An 18,653-nucleotide genomic window follows, 5' to 3' on the forward strand; every position below is an offset into this window, starting at 1 on the left:
AATGCTATTCACTGTTCTAAGCACTTTAATTCAGTAACCTATTTAATTTTCACAGCAAACTATGAGTTTGGTTCTTTTCCCAATTTTACAGATGAGGCAATTAAGGTCTGGAGAGGTTAAGCAGCCCATCAATATACAATATAAAGTGGCACTGCCGGGCCACAAACCCAGGCGGGGTGAATTCTTTGGTCTCAGCAGCCCTGAGACGCAAGGCTCATTTGCTTTGTCAGCACACAATTGGAAAACAGAAGATTAGAGGACCGTGAGTTCCAGTCCTGATAGGCAGTTACTTTTGAGTCTTTACAACAGTGGAAAAGTTTTTTCTTTTAAATCCTAAGCTTCTCAGAGCCATTCCTTTTTGCCACTAAATAAGAGAGACAATTTTGTCCTGTGTTTCTGGTAAAGACTACAATGCCTTTTTCAAATATTTCTTGTAGTGGAGTTGGAATCAAGTGACTAAAGAACATTAATCGTGACTCAATTTTTTACATATTGAAAGAATGGAAGGCAGATGTGATCAAGATTATGGTATACTGTGTGCACAGAGAAAAATTAAACCCTGGGAAGATTGTTTTAAGTATCTCTGGCAAGGCTTCACCCCAGATCAATTAAAACAAAATCTCTGGGGATGAGGCTCAGACAATCACTTTTTTTTTTTTTTTTTTTTTTTTGCGGTACACGGGCCTCTCACTGTTGTGGCCTCTCCCGTTGCGGAGCACAGGCTCCGGACATGCAGGCTCAGCGGCCATGGCTCACGGGCCCAGCCGCTCTGCGGCATGTGGGATCTTCCTGGACCGGGGCACGAACCCATGTCCCCTGCATCGGCAGGCGGACTCTCAACCACTGCGCCACCAGGGAAGCCCAACAGTCACATTTTTAAAAAGCTCTCCAGGAACTTCTAATACGCAGCCAGGTTTGAGACTCTCTAAATTACATTAGGCTCTTTCTAGATGTTATTGATAGTTATATCAATAGGAAGGTGCAGAGGCTGAGATATAGGTTAAATATTTATTTTAATGTGGTAAATATCTTCAAATAAACCCAATAATTCAGTTCTGGGTTTAGTCAAAACTGAACTTTCTGGATTTAGCCACAAGAGTTTAAGGTACAAGGCATTACTCCTGAATAGCAAGGATTACCCGTTTATTTTTGTTGAATCTAAAATGCTGTTATTATTGTTATACTATGTTACAATGAGCATCTCATTGTGGGGAAAGGTTATGGAATAAGAAAATAAAAAGCAAGGAGAGTGACAGTGAGACAAAGATCAATTGTTCCTGAACCCTCTGAGCACCTGATCAGACCTGATTAATGACGTCTTCGGGGCCACAGGGCATTCTGAGTACTGGTGACCCTCCACTCCAATTGAAAGAAAGTCACATTAAGAAGCAGGCAAAGAAGGGAATTCCCTGGCGGTCCAGTGGTTACGACTCTGTGCTCTCACTGCCAAGGGTGTGGGTTCAGTCCCTAGTCGGGGAACTAAGATCCTGCAAGCCACGCAGCGCGGCCAAATTTAAAAAAAAAAGAAAAGAAAAAGAAACAGGCAAAGAAAACTAGAGGAGGAATTCTGCTTTCTCAGCTAAAGGAAAATAGAGATGAGTAGAAGCAAGGCCACATGTGGGTGGCAGAAACTCCAATGCTAGTTCTGGTTCTGCCAACAGCCTTGTTGGAACAGTTGTCTATAGGTCAATTTCCTTACCTAGGAATCATGGTAATTGTCCTACCTAATTTACAGGGTTGCTGTCAGGATATAGATGTCAAAACATTTGGAAAAGAGCAATCTGCAAACATGAAATGTTATTATGAGTCTCCTCATTAGGTGATACTACAGACAGCTGTGTGGCCACCAAAAGATGCACCATTCTGTTTATTTTTATGCCCCAAAGGGTCACCTGTTCCAAAGTCTTCTAAATTTAGCATGAGGTACTAAATTCTTTGGGTGCTCCATGTGGTGGATAAGGCCTCTGTCAATTGGCTTGAACACCTAACTTCCCTACACAGATTATTTCATCTTTTCATTTTTGCATGACTAATGCGACTAAGCTCAGTGCTGCCAGTTTGTTCACAGTATGCGTTTGTTTCTCAAGTCCTGACGGCCTTAGACCCCTCTGTGCCCTTGTCCATGATGAAAGCCTCAGGATATTCCCACGAGCTTCTTCCTACAAGCCAGAGGACGGAGGCAAAATCTGAGGCCCCCTGACCACACAGTTCCTTTCCCTGTTAATCTGCTCCATGTCTAAGAGAGATGGTCCCAGTTTGGGGGTTTCTGTGTTTACACAGATGTTGGTCTGGGAGGAATGGAAAATGAGGTGGATCTGGAACTTCTTAAAGCCAGTTAATTTGACCACCAATGTGGTCAAATGATAGGCTTCTTGTTTGCTTCCAAGTGGGATTGGGTCGACTCACCAAGGAAAAAGGCTAAACCAAATCTCCCTCTCCTTCTAGAGAAAATAGACAAATTTCCCTTCTCTATGACCTCATCTTTACCCGCACCAAGATTCGAGGAGGACAGGGATTATCATGTATTGCTTTCATCCTGCATCTCCCATTCTTACCTTCACTGAGTTCCAAAGTGCTCCATAAAGCGGGTGAAGGTTAAGAATTACTGTCTCCAACACTATACTTGCTTGCTTCATGCTAGATGCGGGCCCTGACACCCATGCACTATTTGGGATTGCCTTCTTATATCAGCACTGGGCCAGTAGACATCCAATAAATTAAAATGTTCAAATATGCATGTAAATAAAGAAAATGGGATAACAAATTCCTAAAAACCCATCACCGAGTAGAATGATTGTCAAGAATTTTCCACACTTGCTTCATCCATCCCTTTTGTTATTGTTGTTATTAAAGCATCTTAAAGTAAATCTAGACCGTATGTCATTTCACTCCTACAAGCTTCCATGGGCATCTCAAAAGTGTGGACATTTTCCTGCATGATCCTAATTCCATTTTGCACCTAACAAAATGAGCGATATTTCCTTAATATCGTCTAATATCTAATCCATATTAAAATGTCCCAAGTGTCTCAAAAATGACTTTTTTCGGGCTTCCCTGGTGGCGCAGTGGTTGAGAGTCTGCCTGCCGATGCAGGGGACACGGGTTCGTGCCCCAGTCCAGGAAGATTCCTCATGCCGCGGAGCGGCTGGGCCCGTGAGCCATGGCGCTGAGCCTGCGCGTCCGGAGCCTGTGCTCTGCAATGGGAGAGGCCACAGCAGTGAGAGGCCCGCGTACCACAAAAAAAAAAAGACTTTTTTCATTAGGTTTGTCATCATGATTAAAACAGGGTCCACACATTGCATCAAGATGGTATGTCTTTTGAGTCTCTTGTCCTTTCTCCTCCCTTTTTTCCCATGAATAAATGATTTGATGAGTAGGAAGTCTGAAGCCCTGAGAAGATCTGTCCAGAGAAAGCCTGTTACCTGCTTTATTTCTCCCAGGCTGACCAAAGAATCACTCGCTGTCACTCTACTTTTCATAACTTCGCCCAGGCTGACCAGATGGGTGGGGTGGTGGAGACAGTGGCTAAGGACGCAAGAAAATGGATAAAAACCACTTTCTCACTAGTGAACCAGTGACAAAATTTAAAACACAGAGCCAAAAGAAAGCCAAGCATTTCAGAGTGAGATTTGAGTCCCAGAAGATAGAAAGTATCCCTTCAAACAATTCTACTGTGACCCAGAGGATGGAGTGAATTCACAGGGAATGGCCTAGAACAGGGTTGAAACTGGTGAGAGTCAGGTGATGGAGTGGTGTGGTAGGGGAGACAGGTTGTCTTGGGAAAAGTCTTCCAACCCCTCTTTTTCCTGCTTTATAAAAATGGATCTGACTCCCCTCTAGGTAGATTGGCTAAGGGCATGAATGGGCAAAGGGTCACACACAGCTAAGAGCAGAAGTTAATTTGCTAGCTGAGTGGGAGCTTGGTGTGATTTTAGGAGTTATGTGGGCATCTGAGAGGGGAAGCATCCTGACAGTGCCTTTGGGCTCAGAATCCAAGTAATATGGCATTTCACATGTGTACAAATAAGCCCGTAATGTATTCTTTTGTCTTTGCTGTTGGGAATTTGCCATATGTTGATGGGTCCAGTGTGGGATCCATAAACATTTGTTCTTTCTTTGCACTAAATTGTACTTTAAGCTAAGGATTAAATGGACTTTTTGCTTCATTCCTGTTTCTACAGCTTCAAATCCTCTGGACAGAGCAAGGGATAGTAAGAAATTATTTTACGCCCTTGGTGTACCATAAAAAGGAACATAATTCTGCTTTGTTGATAATCTAGGTATTTGCACATCGCTATACCTAACTGCTTTGCATTCTGGTTATAAATTATTTGATTTTGGCAAACAAAAATAACTCAGCAGATGTTGTTAATATGACCACCTTCTTGGTATGCAGCAGCAAGGACCAGTAATGAAACCACTATCCCTATTATAGCAGTTTAATTTGCTAAAATTGCCATTCAGAGAACACGTGTACAGGCCCCTGGGAAACCACTCAGCTTTGAAACTGCTGGCATGTGATGGCACGTTCATATACAGCCTTATTCTATTCGAACCACAGAGTAACTTTCTGACACTGAGTTTTTCTGAAATGTTATCGTTTGCATCCTCCTTTTTTTATCACCTCTACTTCGTTTGGTAATAATTCACGTGACTTCAGACAGAACGCCACAGGTCTAAGGAGACCAAGGTAAAATTATCAGAGAAATTTACTTGAAGGCAGAGAGAATTAACAAGACAGATAAATGTCCCTCTATTAGTACATAATGATTGGAAAGTGCCAGCCTTCAACTAGCTCATTTCCTTAATAAAAACATTTTTTTATTTGTATGTTGCTTAAAAAACAACAACAAAAAATTAGTGCTCACTTCGGCAACACATATACTAAAATTGGAACAAGACTGAGAAGATTAGCGCGGCCCCTGTGCAAGGATCACATGCAAATTTGTGAAGCATTCTGTATTTTTCTATTATACATAAAATAGATAAGCAATAAAGATTTACTGTATAACACAGGGAACTATATTCAATATCTTGTAATAACATAACGGAAAATAATCTGAAAAAATATATGTATAATTGAATCACGTTGCTGTACACCTGAAACGAACACAAGATTTTAATAAATCAACTATACTTCAGTTGAAAAACTTACAACGTAAGATTTAACAAACATTTTTGTGCTTTTATCAGACTGTAGTGCAAACACAACAGGTCACTGCTTCATGTAGCAGATTCACTCCAATACCACTATCCCTTTATCGATTTTTTAAAATTAATTTTTATTGGCGTATGGTTACAACGTTGTGTTAGCCTCCACTGCACAACTAAATGAATCAGCCATACACATACAGATATCCCCTCCCTTTTGGACTTCCCTCCTATTTAGGTTGCCACAGTGCATTAGGTAGAGTTCTCTGTGCTATACAGTGTGTTCCCATCAGTTGTCTATTTTATACGTAGTACCAATAATGTATATGTGTCAATCCCAGGCTCCCAATATCGATTATTAATTTTCATCATAAGTCTGCGTTATGAGAAGTCTTTCTATAAAGTTACAGTTACATAAGTGAATCATTCCATAGCTAACAATAAGCACCCGAAGGTGATCGGCACACGCCGTCATTTACAGGCTTCTAAAAACTGCGTGACGCAGGCTGTAATCAAGAGAATCAGAACAGAGACTGTGAATAATAATGCATGTCTTCCCACATAAATCCTTTCATCTTCTCTCCTCTGGATGAGCCCTCACTTCTTCTTCTTTTTTTTTTAGTAGAAAAAGCCAAGTTAAGGAGCTCCAGGGGCCAAAGCTGAGAAGGCATCCAGGTGTTCTAACCCTGCGTCCCTTGGCCCCTTTAAAACCCCTACGAGCTGCACTTTATACCCTCATATATTATATTCAAGTCTATAATAAGATGCCTGAATGCTAAGCGTTTGAAGTGCTGCTTTTAAAAGTGTTGTCATAACAACAGGAATAAAATGACAAGTGTAACTTGACTTTGAAAAGACTGCCTTAGTTTTAAGTCCATTGCTTTACCCAAGCAAGGGCTTAACTGTAACCTCCTAGTGCAAACAAAGGCTGTGATCAAATGACATTACCATAATTGAGTCTGTATCTTTAGCTATATTTGCCATCACATAAAATTGTCAGTCCTCCATCAATTCAATTTGATTGCTCGGATGGCCAGAAATAAATTAATTGACCATAAGAAGCATCTATTTGTTTGATTATGTAGGCCATATCTGAAAAGCTTTAAGATAATTTCTTCTTCTTTCTCTGAGATGAACTGTACCATGTAGCTTGATTATAAGGTTCAATTCCATTTTCTACCTGACTCTCATGCCCGCAAATGAATACCAGTGTTGGTCACCCATGCTGGGCAAGGTACATGTTGCCTGATTATGCGTCCAGCACACTGTTGGGTACATCCTTCCAGGACCTAAGGATTTTTTTTCTCTTTAAGATGTCCAAAGATGTAGCTCCATTCTAGTGAAAATGATTAAAACTATGAGCTTATAAAAATGGTCATTTCAGTAAAGTCAAATAACAATAGAAGATGTCAGTGTCATTTTGTTGCTGTTTTGAAGTGAAGAAGCCACAATCACCATTAGCTAGAAATGAGTTGCCAAGCTCTAGGGGTAAACAGGCTACATGCAAGAAAAGCCTGAAGGAGTCGATAACACCAGGCATGGGACCGTTTTCTTCTATGTTGGAGTGTTGTTTTTTGAATCTGATGATCAAATAATGAGGATTTGTGGTGGGTGTATGTTTTTCTCAGCAGGACCAGCCAAGCTGTCTATGAGGACCATGTTTCCAAGAAATTTTCCCTTTTGATGTACATGGTTTTGAACAGGTTTAAAAAAAAATTAGGTAATAAGTACAAAATGCTTTTTCCTTCAAACCAGGAAACAGTTGGTCCTGTTTTGATGTCTAGTTTGCACCAAATGAGGGTCTCCGAGTGTTCTAGACTTTGCATTTTAAAATGAGTTATAACATTAGTCAAAATCCATTTAACCCCTCTTGACATTTAAGCGAGTTTTATGTCCTGAGTCATTTCTCTTCTAATTATCGTGAGGCCAGCTGCTTCCCCCTGCATTTATTTGATCCACCAGAATGGAAGAAGAAATAGAGTTTTCATTTTCCTCAGGCTGAAATGGTGTCAGTTATCGAGAAGTTCCTACAACTGACTGTCCCAGTGAGTAGATGTGCAATTAACGTTTCTTCTTTACTCTTCAAATGGTTCAGCCAGACCCTTAAAATAGCTTCACAGTTCTCTGCTGTCATTGCTTAGAGGGGGAATAAAAGAGGAAGAAAGAGGAGAGCAGTAATGTCAAATTACTTTATTTCTGTATATCTCTTCACCTGTAAAGTATGTATGCTTTTATAATTAGTGCATTCTATTTGATGGATAAAAGCCAGATATAGCTTCAAAGGGCACATTCTAGTTAGTAGAAAAGACCATTACTCCACACTAAGATTTTTACATATGTTTTCTCATTTTCTCCTTGCAATAACATTGGTGATTTAGGTCTTATTGTACTCACTTTATTGACAAGAAAAATTGGAGCTCAGAGAGAACTTGGGTGAACCCTGGGGTTAGCCTGGCTCCAGAGACAATGCTTTTCTATTCTACCCTGTACTGAGCATGAAAGAAGTTGGTACAGACAGGTGGTACCTACACTCAAGAAGTTTGTAGCTTATTAAAGAGACGAAACATTCAGGGAGATAATTATAATACACTGAGCCCCTGAGTATGTTAATTCCCATTAATAATTGGAAGTTTTGTCAGAAATAGAGTTACAGATGTAGAAAACAGACTTATAGTTACCAAGAGGGAAAGGGGGGAGGGATGAATTGGGAGATTGGGATTGACATGTAAACACTACTATATATAAAATAGATAACTAATAAGAGCCTACTGTATAGCGCAGGGAACTCTATTCAATACTCTGTAATGACCTGTATGGGAAAAGAATCTAAAAAAGAGTGGATATATGTATATGTATAACTGATTGACTTTGTCGTATAGCAGAAACTAACACAGCATTGTAAATCAACTATACTACAATAAAAATTTATTTTAAAAGATCAAAAAATAAAATAAAATAAAAACCAAGCTTTGAAAACAAAAAATAGATAAAATAGAAGTGCAACAACAAAAAATAGTTGGATGTTTTGTGGTTCACAAGGCAAGATCCCTCTGGTTGTGCTGGTTGATATGCTCAGAAAATGCTTCAAGAAACAGTTGGCTTTTGCATCAAATGATAGTCATGGATCAAACCCATTGAATAAAATAAGGATCCATGAATCCATGCTGACAGTCCTGAAAATAAATAAAAACAAATAAAAGGATTCAAGAAATCTCTTACAGTAGAAAACAATGATTGAGTTCAAAGAGTACCATTTTGCCACCATCATCGTAATAATTGATTTGGGCAAAAATTATCAACGGATGTTAAAACTTCTGGGTTAAAGAAACAAGATATTTGCATAGCCCCAAAGTACCTCCTTACTAACCACTTACCAGTTGCAAAGGCAAAAATAGAAACTTTCCAGGAGAGAAACTGTCCAGCAACACCTGAACCGAGTAATCAAAGTTAACATCACTAGTAATAGGACCAAGTGATTCCTCGTGCCTTCGAATGCAGTACCTTCAGAAGGACGGCAATATCACTTATGTGATGTCACTCCCAAAGTTACATAGCCTAAGCCTAATTATGAGACAACATCAGACAGACCCAAACTGAGGAACGTTCTATAGAACACCTGGTCTGTACTCTGTGAAAATGTCCAAGTCACAAAAGACAAAGAAAGGACAAGGAACCATCACAGATTAAAGGAGACTAAAGGCACATTTCAAGACAGGCAGCGCATGATCCTGGATTGGCTCCTAGCATGGGGGTGGGGGTGGAGGGACAGTATACCAAACATCATTGGGACCATTTGTAAAATTTGAATAATGTCTGTACATTAGATTATAGTATCATATTGATGTTAAATTTCCTGATGTTGATAATTGTACTGCAATTATGTAAGTGACGACCACGTCTTTAGGATATACACATGGACGCATCGTATCTGCAGATTGCTCAACGGGGAGGAGCAAATGTATATATGAATATGTATATGCAAGTTGCTCTCAAATGATTCAGGAAGTAGTAATGGGTATGTGTGTATGGGGGGAGACGACAGAGTAAAACGTGACAGATTTCAGCAAATGGTGAATCTGGATGAAAGATGTATGAGAGCTTTTTGTTCTTTTCTTGTAACTTTTCTGTAAGCTTCCAATTATTTCAAAAAAACAAAAACAAAACCGTAATTGGTTTTTGAACTGGGCTTCCAAAGTACCCATGGTTTTAGTTTTTATCGGTCAGTATTTAAAGTAGTTCTGCTTTTTAATTATCTAAAAATTGCTATGTTCACAAAGATGCTAGTTTCCGGCTTCCCTTGATTTCACCTGTTCAGATCACATCCATTCTTCCGGATGTAGCCAGCGTTTTATCTTCTCTATGAAACTTCCTGGCTGTACCTGTCTCATTTATCTCCCTCTCCATTGAGAGAACTCTATTATTTTAAATTTTATTAAGCACTTACCACACACCAGCTATTGAGTATACTAACCCATTTGCACCTCAAAAATCCTCTGAAATGTTAGTCCTTTTATACAAATGAGGAAACTGGGATTCAGAGAGGTTAAGTAACCTGCATAAGTTCAAACAGCTGTAAACTGTAGCCCCCAAATGGAGCCCAGATTTGTCTGACTTGGGAGTCCACATTCTAATCATCTCAGCTCTACTGCTTTCCTTGGAGCACTGAGAAATAGACATCACTTAAAATTTCACTGTGTGTTATTTCCTACATATTTCTTACATCAGACATGATCTCCCAACTTTATGTACAGTCATTTTCTTCTCCCATTAAATTATTAAAACTGTTTATAGCAGAGATCAGTCTTTGGTTCTTTTTAGATCTTAGGCAACATATAGCATCCTGCCAGTGATGAGCCGATAATATGTACTTAATAATTGTGTTGATTGAGGTGTCTTAGAAAATATGGAAAGAAAACCATTGATATCAGTTTCCAGAGATTCTGAAAATGCGTTCCTTTTCTTCCACGTTAGTTGAACCTCAGTCTTCGTTATCGCAATCTTTGTATTTCTCAAGCACCTTACTTTTTATAAAGCACTTCCTCATTTTCTGTATGTTTTTAAGCAGAAGTCTTACCGTCTATAGGGCTGGTGAGAAATCAGGTTAGAAGATGTCCAAGTAACCTCACGATTGTAAGATCGAATGATGCTTTGATCTCAGTTGAACCTTACAATGCTTGTCTATTAAAATGGGGAGGAATTACTACTCTCATTCTCTAGATACCAAATTTGAGCTTCAGCAAGTTTAGTATGTGCCCAAGAGGCCGGTAAGAACACCTGAGCTTGGTTCTTCCATCTCTCACTGAGGAGTGAGTCTATGTTGCTCTGTAAGTTTTTTCATGCATTCACATCACTTGTCTCAGTCAATCAATGTAATATCTCATGCATGTATTTATTGTTTGGTTAGCAAACAAAGCTGACAACTGAGAGGCAAATATTAGCCTTGCCTTGATTTATTTTAAGGCAGTACACTCCAAAAAAAAAAAAAGCCCGTGACTTAAATATATCCACTTTTTTTAAGATTAGTCAACTGTTCTGTAATAGGTACCTTGCATCCATATAATAAGCAGACACCTATTTTTAGGGTTCATCTTAAATAATCATTTAGCATAGCAGGCTATCTACATCTGCCCCACATGCCTCTTTCAGACAACTGAATTATACTTCTGCCCTTGACCAAGATGTGGAGGTGCATAAACAGGACAGCACTGTTAGGAGAGGAGAGCGGAGGCACACAAAGCAGGCAGGAAGAAATGACTCAGAAAGTGCAGTGGGGCCAGTGTGCTGCATCTTATGTGGTGCTGATGGGGAAAAGGATCAAATCACGAAAATATTCAACTCTCAGGTGGCGGCTTGTTGATCGAGCTTTTCCTTTTCAGGTCCCGATTCCTTGGCACTTCGTCTTGCAGAAGGAATGATGACATTTTCTGGAAATTGATAGTGATTTTCCGACAGCTCTATTGATGTAAAACTCATATATCACATAAAATTAATTCATCTTACGTGTACAGTTTGAGTTTTAGTAAATGTATACAGTTGTGCGACAGTCACCACAACACAGTTTTAGAACACTTCCAGCCCCACCCCCAAAAGTTCTCTCATGGTCCTTTGCCCGCTCCCATCCCTGGCACCAGGCCAACACTTGGGTTGACTGTAGAATTGTCTACTTTTGCCAGCATTGTCACTCCAGCAACCTGCCAACTGACCATTGACTTATCTCAGAGGGTTGGTCTCAGTCTAACGTGGAGATGGCGTAGCTTTGTAGCTATGCAACTGTTGATTTCTAAGTCAACATTTCCACTCCACGACAAATGCTTTGGTGAGAACTGAGATGTCCTTACTCACTTCATTCAGAAATCACAGATGTCTGTTATATTTTCTGTCCATAGTGGGGGTCTTCCAGAATTACCTGTTTGTGTTCTATATTAGAGAATTTGGTTAAATGAAAAAAAGGAAAACACCATAAAAACCTTGCTCTTCCAGGATTAAGACAGTGATGTCAGCTGTTGTGTTGTTGTTTTTTAAATTTCATAATGTTTGATGTCCTGCAACTCCAGCATGTACAAATGCTAATCTGCTCCCCCGTCTCCCATAGAGAGGCCCGAGTGTCATCCTGGCAAGGTCCACTTTGCTTTTGACCATATCTTAAAATCAGAAATAAAAGGCATATATAATATAGACTGTATGGGTTCCCTTTTATTATCCAAGGTAGCACATGGAATGTGGGGTAGACCTAAGTACACCCTTAAAGGTGGTTGAAGAAAAAAGTTAATTTATAAACCCCTCGACGTACCTCTAAAAAAAGAATATGATAGGGACTTCCCTGGTGGCGCAATGGTTAAGAATCTGCCTGCCAATGCAGGGGACATGGGTTCAATCCCTGGTCCGGAAAGATCCCACATGCCACGGAGCAACTAAGCCCATGTGCCACAACTACTGAGCCTGTGTGCCGCAACTACTGAAGCACACACGCCTAGAGCCCGTGCTCTGCAACAAGGGAAGCCACTGCAGTGAGAAGCCCATGCACCGCAGCGAAGAGTAGCCCCTGCTCTCGACAGGTAGAGAAAGCCCACGCACAGCAACAAAGACCCAACGCAGCCAAAACATAATTAATTAATTAATTAATTTTTTAGAAAAAGAATATGATAGAAAAAGCAGGATACAAAATTTAACATGCATTGTGCTCAAAATTCTTATGTTTTATGCGGAAAGGGAAGAGTTGAAGAAAATTACATGCACCAAAATTCTGCTGGTGGTTATCGATGGGTGCTAGAAAACAATATGGTTCTTCCCTCCCCCTCCCTGCCCTGACTTCTTTCTACTTCTCTGTATTTTCCTAATACAGCAGAGTGCTTTTATGCTTGGAAAAACTAAAAATAACCTAATGATTCCTATTTGCTTTCATGAGTCTTAGTATATTTAACTCTAACGATCAATATTAACATTCCTTCTAGCTGACCGGTTGCTTTGTCCAGTTACCATATCAGTTAATCAATGCCTCTAACACTTCTACTGTGAACTCGTCAGTTTGGAGATTCATGCCCAAGAAGTGATGAAAAGAGGTTGGCCTGTCTTACCTAACCTTGGGGTTCCCCGAGAGGAATTGTTCACATTTGGGTAGAGAAGCTTGCTAACTCAGGCTAATCAAATTTACAAGAAAGTTTAAGTCAGAATACCAGTTAATAAAAATGTAATGGGAAATGGTACTGTCACCTAGACTGAACTTTCAAAGCATTTTTCTTCCATTTTTACTACTTCTACTGGTAGCACCATCAGGAGCTGCATTTTAGGGTCTGGTGCGTAGCCCTGCTGTGTGACGAATGCCCTTCATTGCCTGTCTTCCAAGCAACCCTCCAAGGTTGACTTCTATCATTCATTCGTTTATTCCTAAGAATCAGGTTATCTCTGTGTTCTCCAGGTCACTGGCTATTTCCCCGCTCTGAACTGCACTCATATTGTCCCTTTTATTTCTGATCTAAACAAGCATGAGACCTGGTGGGATGAAGGGGGACCTCTTGACCCTTGATGTTTCTTCATCTGCCTCAGCCCCCTCCCCAGACCCTGCCATCTCCAGCCACGCTCAGTGCTGTTACCAAACTGCCTGCTGATCTGATAAGCTACTTTCTAATTCAAACAAACTAGGAACTTCCGGTCGGCTGGTGGCTCGTGGTACCCACCAAGGCCCGGTGTACTTGTATCACCGTGTCATATCAGAACACATGAAATCCTATACTCATTATAATTTCAAAAGACTCCGGTATGTGTTCAGGTGGATCTTAGCACTGCATAGCCAGGGAGAAGGCAGCGGTTTTCACTGTATGAAGAGTCGAGAAGAGAAACAACTGTGACTTTCTGGCTTCTGTGCTAAGAGACTCGGCTCAGAATGGTAGGGTTTGTTCAACTCTTAGTCAAGGTGCTGGGGATTCTTTCCAGAAAGATTCCGTTCTTCCCAGGGATTGTGGGAATGGCAGGGCATGGGTGGCCACCCGGTGTAACAGCCTGGGCCTCCTGGGACAAAACAAAGTAAGGGGCAAAGCACAGCAGCTTTATCGTTTGCCTAAGATTTGAGACCTTTCTGGGATTTAATGCGCAAAAATGAATGTTAGTTCTGCTGGCGTTTTCGGAAAGACCAGGTGAGAAGTCAGTAACTTAGGGACTGGAAACATTTTTCAAAGCGCCAGGAGTTTCAAGTAGCAGCAGCCAAAGAAGGACTTGTGGTTTTTTATGTGGAATTTCGTGCTTATTAGATATGGTATTTGGTGAACCTTGACAATACGTATTGGGTATAGTGCATCCTACCAGGAGTACAGTACCATCTCTAAAAATCCTTCAGATCAAAATAAAGAAGTTGGTACATAGCTCAGAGCTCATAATGGGAACTTCACTGGGGAATCTGAATTATTCTACTGTAATCAGAATTTATGAAACCTAATACATTATTTCTCAGAAATTATATTTCTCCTCTTCAGGACTTACAAATATAAACTATATAAATATAGCCGTTACCCATTAAAGCTATCTTATATGTTCTTGTATCTGAGCTTTCTCTCCTCTCCAGTCCCAACTCTAGACAACTCCAAATGTCTGCAGTTTCAAAAGAGAATTTTGCATCATATCAATCATACATAAATCCATTTCCTTTATAAAAACTCAAACAATATAGAAAAAATTAAAATGTTTCTGACTACTACTCAATCCCACCTCTTCATAGACTGTGTATACTTTCAGAACTTTTCTATTCATGTACATAATTTTATATTTTGTTCTCAACATTCCTGGTATCATACTCTGTTTTGTTCTGCAATTTGTCCTCGGCCGGGCGGGTCGGGGGGGGGGGGTGGATCTTTCTATGTGGGCATATTGTTTTTAACTGCTATGGTTATGCCGTAGTGTATTAACCATTCCTGTAATGATTAACATTTACATCATTTCCATTTTTCCGCTATTACATTAACTGTCGTGAACATCCCTGTATATAACTTTTTGTGAACTTGAGTATTTCTCCACAGGAGATAGCAAAGAGTAGATGTGACATATTAAAGGATAAGTATGTTTTACATTTTAAATAATAGATACTACCTAGTTGTCTTCCAAACTTTCGGTACCACTTTATACCCCTACCAGCAGTGATACTGCGGTTCTACTTCAGTCCTTTCTTTAGGTAAAGGTTCAAAGAAGCATCTGCTACTAAAATGCAAATGACAAGGAACCAGTTTGAAGTCCTTAAAGCCTGAAAATGAGTAATGTAGCTTTAAGGGTAGTTTTGCTGGAAGAAAGCAGGTCTGTGAGATTCTAGGAAGCCAGGGAGCAGCTTGAAGACTTAGGGCTCCAAGAGGTGGGAGTGGTGTTGTCAAGAAGATGATAACAGAGTTGCAGGATAACTAGCCACTGGGGAATGGCTGAGGCCATTGGAAGAGTAGTAGCAAAGAACTGTCACCCCTGGGCTTCCCTCGTGGCACAGTGGTTGAGAGTCCGCCTGCCGATGCAGGGGACATGGGTTCGTGCCCCGGTCCGGGAAGATCCCACATGCCGCGAAGTGGCTGGGCCCGTGAGCCATGGCCGCTGAGCCTGCGTGTGCGGAGCCTGTGCTCTGCAACGGGAGAGGCCACAAGAGTGAGAGGCCCGCGTACCGCAAAAAAAAAAAAAAAAGAAAAAGAAAAAAGAACTGTCACCCCTACTTCAGAGTTAGGGGTGTGGGCGGGGAGGTGCTTTGCATACTCTTATCCTTCAACCCACCTGCTCTCCCCTCTCCCAACCTACTCCTTTTCTCCAAGAGCCTGACCTTGTGCAGAGGCCCTCAAACTTATTTTATGACTCTCCTTAGGCAGTGAGCCAGCCTCTAGGGGAATTGATGGCAGGATAGATAGAGATCTCAGCCTAAGCCAGCTATCAGTCGAATTCTTTTCCGATAGATAATGACCATTTCTAAGACCAGACAGGCAAAACCACTTACCTCCCTTCCTGTTCCCAGCGGCATCCATTCAACACGTAAATGTAATGAAAAGCGTCTGAGGATTTTATCCATCCCGAAGCAATTTACAAACTCAGAATCCAGGGCAAACATTTGTTTTGTTCTCAAGAAGCTTTCTTACCTATTACTGAAAAAGGGGAAGAAGGAAAATTATTTCACTATCCAGTTCCAATGTTTAATTCATTTAACATTTAAACTTTGTAAAGAGAGGCTTATTTAAGACTTTTTAAAAGTTGGACATTTGAGAAATTGTAGCAGATGATTGTAACTGAAGTTTGAACATTTTCAACCAGTTCAGCATCATCCTTTTTTTCTTTTGTAGGCTGAGCATCAGAACCATCTGGGGTCCTTTTCAAAATCCCAATACACAGGTCCATACTAGTTAAGTCAGAATGCCTGGGAGTATGTGAAACTACTGATCCAGTGGATAAGAGAAACAAATCTTTTTGGTTTAAAAGCATAATCTCTAGGAAGTACAAGACAATAGCGCAGTTAAAATAGTTCAAATACTTTAAGTCTTTTCCCTGTGACCAAAGAACGCCATGATGCAACAGACCTGTTGAACAATAATTTACAAAATGAGATACAATACTAATTAAATTTGCCAAATGGAGACTTTGAGGTGGGTTTTTGGTTATAAAATTATTGGGCACAGAAAGAACATGTTTTCCTGATATTGATTAAATTTTCTGGATCTTTTTCTTGATATTTATTACGTTTTCTTGATATTTACTACGTTTGCATGTGACACAAAGATAGCACAGGCGTGCTTTATGAACCTAAGAAGTTGTTTTTAACGAGAACGAGACAGACTGCTTAGTAAGCAGCAAAGAACACTTAAGAGAACCTCATTAAGGATTTATGTGAATCATGGTTATTTTTGAAACTTGGGGGTGGGGGGAAGTAACCAGAAAGAGTCTTATTTGCACCACATTGTGTCCTGCCATTCGTGCACTAGATATTAATTTTATTGCACATGCATACTTCTACGTCATCACTTTTAAAATTCTAGAGAATGTTCCAAAACTTAAGCCTCCCTGTCTCCATCCCCAGCTGGACTGGGTGGGATGCCTGTCCTACCCAGATCAAAGAGCAACCTGTTGCTCATTGCAAAGCCTCTTGCCAAGTGAGTCAGCAAGAATGCACGCGTGCTTCCTCAGAGCTGCTTTCTCCTGGGGTGGGTGGGGAGGAGGGGATTTAGCAACCTGCAGCCTCATGGGGAAGGGGGCTGTTTTTTCTCTCTCTGGGGAAGTAACTCACTCAAACCCCCTCCCTTGGCTGAGTTGCTTCAAATAGCTTTGAGTAGGGCCCAGTGAAGTTGGCTTTTCCATTACATCTAGATGGACGCAAGAGTGTTTTGCTGCTGTTTTTTAGCTTTGCTTGCTTGCTTGTTTGCTGGGGTTTTTTTGTTTGTTTGTTTGTTTGCGGTATGCGGGCCTCTCACTGTTGTGGCCTCTCCCGCTGCGGAGCACAGGCTCCGGACGCGCAAGCTCAACGGCCATGGCTCACGCGCCCAGCCACTCCGCGGCATGTGGGATCTTCCCGGACCGGGGCACGAACCCGTGTCCCCTGCATCGGCAGGCGGACTCTCAACCACTGCGCCACCAGGGAAGCCCTGTTTGCTGGGTTTTTAAAGGGCAACTATTGATGCTATTAGTGGCTGCCCACTTTGGAAGTCTTTAGTCTGGACCGCGGCTGTGTCCCCTTTCTCCTGCTAGCCCGTCCCCCTCTCTGGACTGAGGTTACCTGCTAAGACAATGGTATGTGCTTTGACTCTTCCTGATCTAAAGGGAATAGAATTACCTAACTGTTCTAGGGCAGTCCTTTGGGGGAACTAACCTTGGGCTTCTGTCCAGCTGAAGTTGTATTTTGACAACGTGTCTTGGTCAGTGGTGATGAGTCTTTATAAAAGGTGAACTAGCGACTGAAATAGGGTGTGTGCCTTCTGCTGTATTTTCCCCTTTACCTTTCTTGCCTCTTCTCTTGTGTTCTTATCATAACCTAGATTATCACTACTTCTGTGAGCGTTCTCTGTGCTCTTCTTTTTTATCACTGCCACAAGAGCGGCACGATCTTATCTTTCAAAATATACTTAAGGGTAGAAAAAGGGAGAACAAGTTTAAGTAAGTTCATCTCTCAAGAAACCTAGTGTTTTTAGCCTTGTGACTTCTAAGTGTAGAATTCCACCCTAAGACTGGACTGTGTTTTGAATGTCACGCAGAACCTATCTGAAACTTGACTTGGCCTATTTGTTTCCTTTTGCTGTTGCTATTGTTGTCCTAAATGGAGGGAAACATTCCAAAGTTTTTGCGTATTTTGAGGGTATGGTTGAACCTTGTTTAAAAAAAATAATCCCTGAAGGAACTGATAATGGTGTGTAATTTACATTTATTTACATCTTCATGTGTTTCTTCAGGTCCACCTGAGAGCTGAACCCTTTGGCTTAAAAAGAACATGTCGGAGGCAAGAAGTCTTACAAGCATCTAATGGCCTCATGACTCACCTTTCCTCATGTCACCTCCTATTACCGTTGACAAGCTTCGCGTGTCTTCTGTTTGAACCTGCCTGTAATTTGCCTTAATCTTTCTGTTGTCTTATAGGACTGCCAGCCAGACTCCCAGAAATCATGTTGGTAGGATCCCAGTCCTTCTCGCCTGGAGGGCCTAATGGGATTATCAGGAGCCAGTCCTTTGCGGGGTTCAGTGGCCTTCAGGAGAGGCGATCCAGGCAAGTTGTGTGTGCTTCTCTGCTGGGACGCAGCTTGCGAGGGATGTGAGCCTTGGTGCTCTGAAGAGGGTCCGTGTGCATGTGGCCTTGTCACAACACACACCTGTGTTATTTTCATCTCTTTCATGAAAAAGATGTAATGTTCCCCAAATTTCTATCATTTAGAATTCCTCCTTCAAAGAAGATTTAGAACAAGCTAGCAATACATATGTATAGCTCTCCCCACCCCCACCCCATTTCTTTCAGCTCTGTTGATGCCTGTTGCCAGAGTGCCTCCAGATGTGTGAACCCATTTATCCTCTAACCA

At 41.1% G+C, this 18,653-nt stretch overlaps 1 protein-coding gene across 4 annotated transcripts in view; it reads left to right on the forward strand.

Moving 5' to 3' along the window:
* Nucleotides 1-18,653, forward strand: part of RIPOR2 (RHO family interacting cell polarization regulator 2) — a 211,242-nt gene that overhangs the window by 136,089 nt on the left and 56,500 nt on the right. For all 4 annotated transcript variants that reach the window (XM_082848028.1, XM_082848030.1, XM_082848031.1 and 1 more), the window contains exon 2: nt 18,220-18,355. In XM_082848028.1, the coding sequence (XP_082704154.1) occupies nt 18,220-18,355 (136 nt within the window). The remainder of the gene's footprint in view (nt 1-18,219; nt 18,356-18,653) is intronic.

This window comes from Leucopleurus acutus, assembly GCF_964270905.1.
Source record: "Leucopleurus acutus genome assembly, chromosome: 10".
Classification (NCBI taxonomy): domain Eukaryota; kingdom Metazoa; phylum Chordata; class Mammalia; order Artiodactyla; family Delphinidae; genus Leucopleurus; species Leucopleurus acutus.